The sequence below is a fragment of the Propithecus coquereli genome, unplaced genomic scaffold (genome assembly GCF_000956105.1).
Source record: "Propithecus coquereli isolate 6110/MARCELLA unplaced genomic scaffold, Pcoq_1.0 Scaffold914, whole genome shotgun sequence".
In the NCBI taxonomy this organism is placed as follows: domain Eukaryota; kingdom Metazoa; phylum Chordata; class Mammalia; order Primates; family Indriidae; genus Propithecus; species Propithecus coquereli.
The window spans coordinates 166621-167649 of NW_012155441.1; the positions used below are offsets into that span (position 1 = coordinate 166621).

The following is a 1029-nucleotide window of genomic DNA, read 5'->3' on the forward strand; positions in this document are numbered from 1 at the left end:
GGTGTGTGTGTGGTCTGGTGCGCCTGTACGGGGACTGTGTGTGTGTGTGCAAACGCATGTGTGTGCACGTGCAGCGCGCCTCCCCGCGCAGACCCCAGGCCCCGCGCAGCCCCGCGCCGCGTACCCGGAAGTGGCTGTCGCGGGCAGCGCCCTTGGCCACGTACATCCGGCTGCGCTCGGGCTGCAGGTGCTCGTAGAAGGGCTCGTCCAGGGCGAAGCTGTCGACGAGGTCGCAGCCCACATACAGGCTGTAGGTCTCGCCGGCCACCTGCACCGTGACGTTCTTCCAGCGGGAGTCGGCCAGGCCCACGTCCTCCAGGGACAGCACGTGCCGCGCGCCGTCGGCCCAGTAGGTGAGGTCCAGGGTGTCGGCCGGGCCGTTGGAGACGATCTCGAACTGCCGCTGCGCCTCGCCGGGGCCGAGCAGCGCCAGCAGCGTGCCGCGCGTCTTGCGGTCCTGCCGGAGCTGCGCCGAGAGGAAGAAGCCGTCGCGCCGCCGCGACAGCGCCGCGATCCTGCGCAGCGCGTCGGCGCCCACGGGCGGCAGCTGGTCGAAGCGCACGAAGCGGTAGGCGGGCGTGCCGGGGTCGGGGCCGCGGAACTGCTTGGCGCCGATGGTCTTGCGGTTGATGTTGCTGAGGCTGAGCAGGTCGAAGGCGGCGTCCTCGTCCTGGCCGGCGGCTGCGCGACAGCAGCGGGTTAGACGCGGACCGCGCGGCCTGTCAGCTCCTCTCCCTGCGCAAAAGCGCCGCGCGGGTGCGGGGCCACCTGCTCCCCTTCCCCGCCACCTGCTCCCCTTCCCCGCGGTGTGGGGACACCTGCTCCCCTTCCCCGCGGTGCGGGGCCACCTGCTCCCTGCCCCCCGGGAGCGCCTTCACCGCGAGCGCCCCAGGCCGGATCCGGGGCCAGGAAGCAACGTCGCCCGGGGACACAGGTGCCGGGACCCAGGTGCGGGGACCCAGGTGCCGGGACCCAGGTGCGGGGACGCAGGTGCGGGGGACCCAGGTGCCGGGACCCAGGTGCGGGGAC

At 73.6% G+C, this 1029-nt stretch overlaps 1 protein-coding gene across 1 annotated transcript in view; it reads right to left on the bottom strand.

The window, feature by feature from the left end:
• The window catches only part of THBS2 (thrombospondin 2), a 33366-nt gene that overhangs the window by 25146 nt on the left and 7191 nt on the right, over positions 1-1029 (bottom strand). Inside the window, exon 3 of the mRNA XM_012664816.1 lies at positions 125-681. Within this exon, the coding sequence (XP_012520270.1) occupies positions 125-681 (557 nt within the window). The remainder of the gene's footprint in view (positions 1-124; positions 682-1029) is intronic.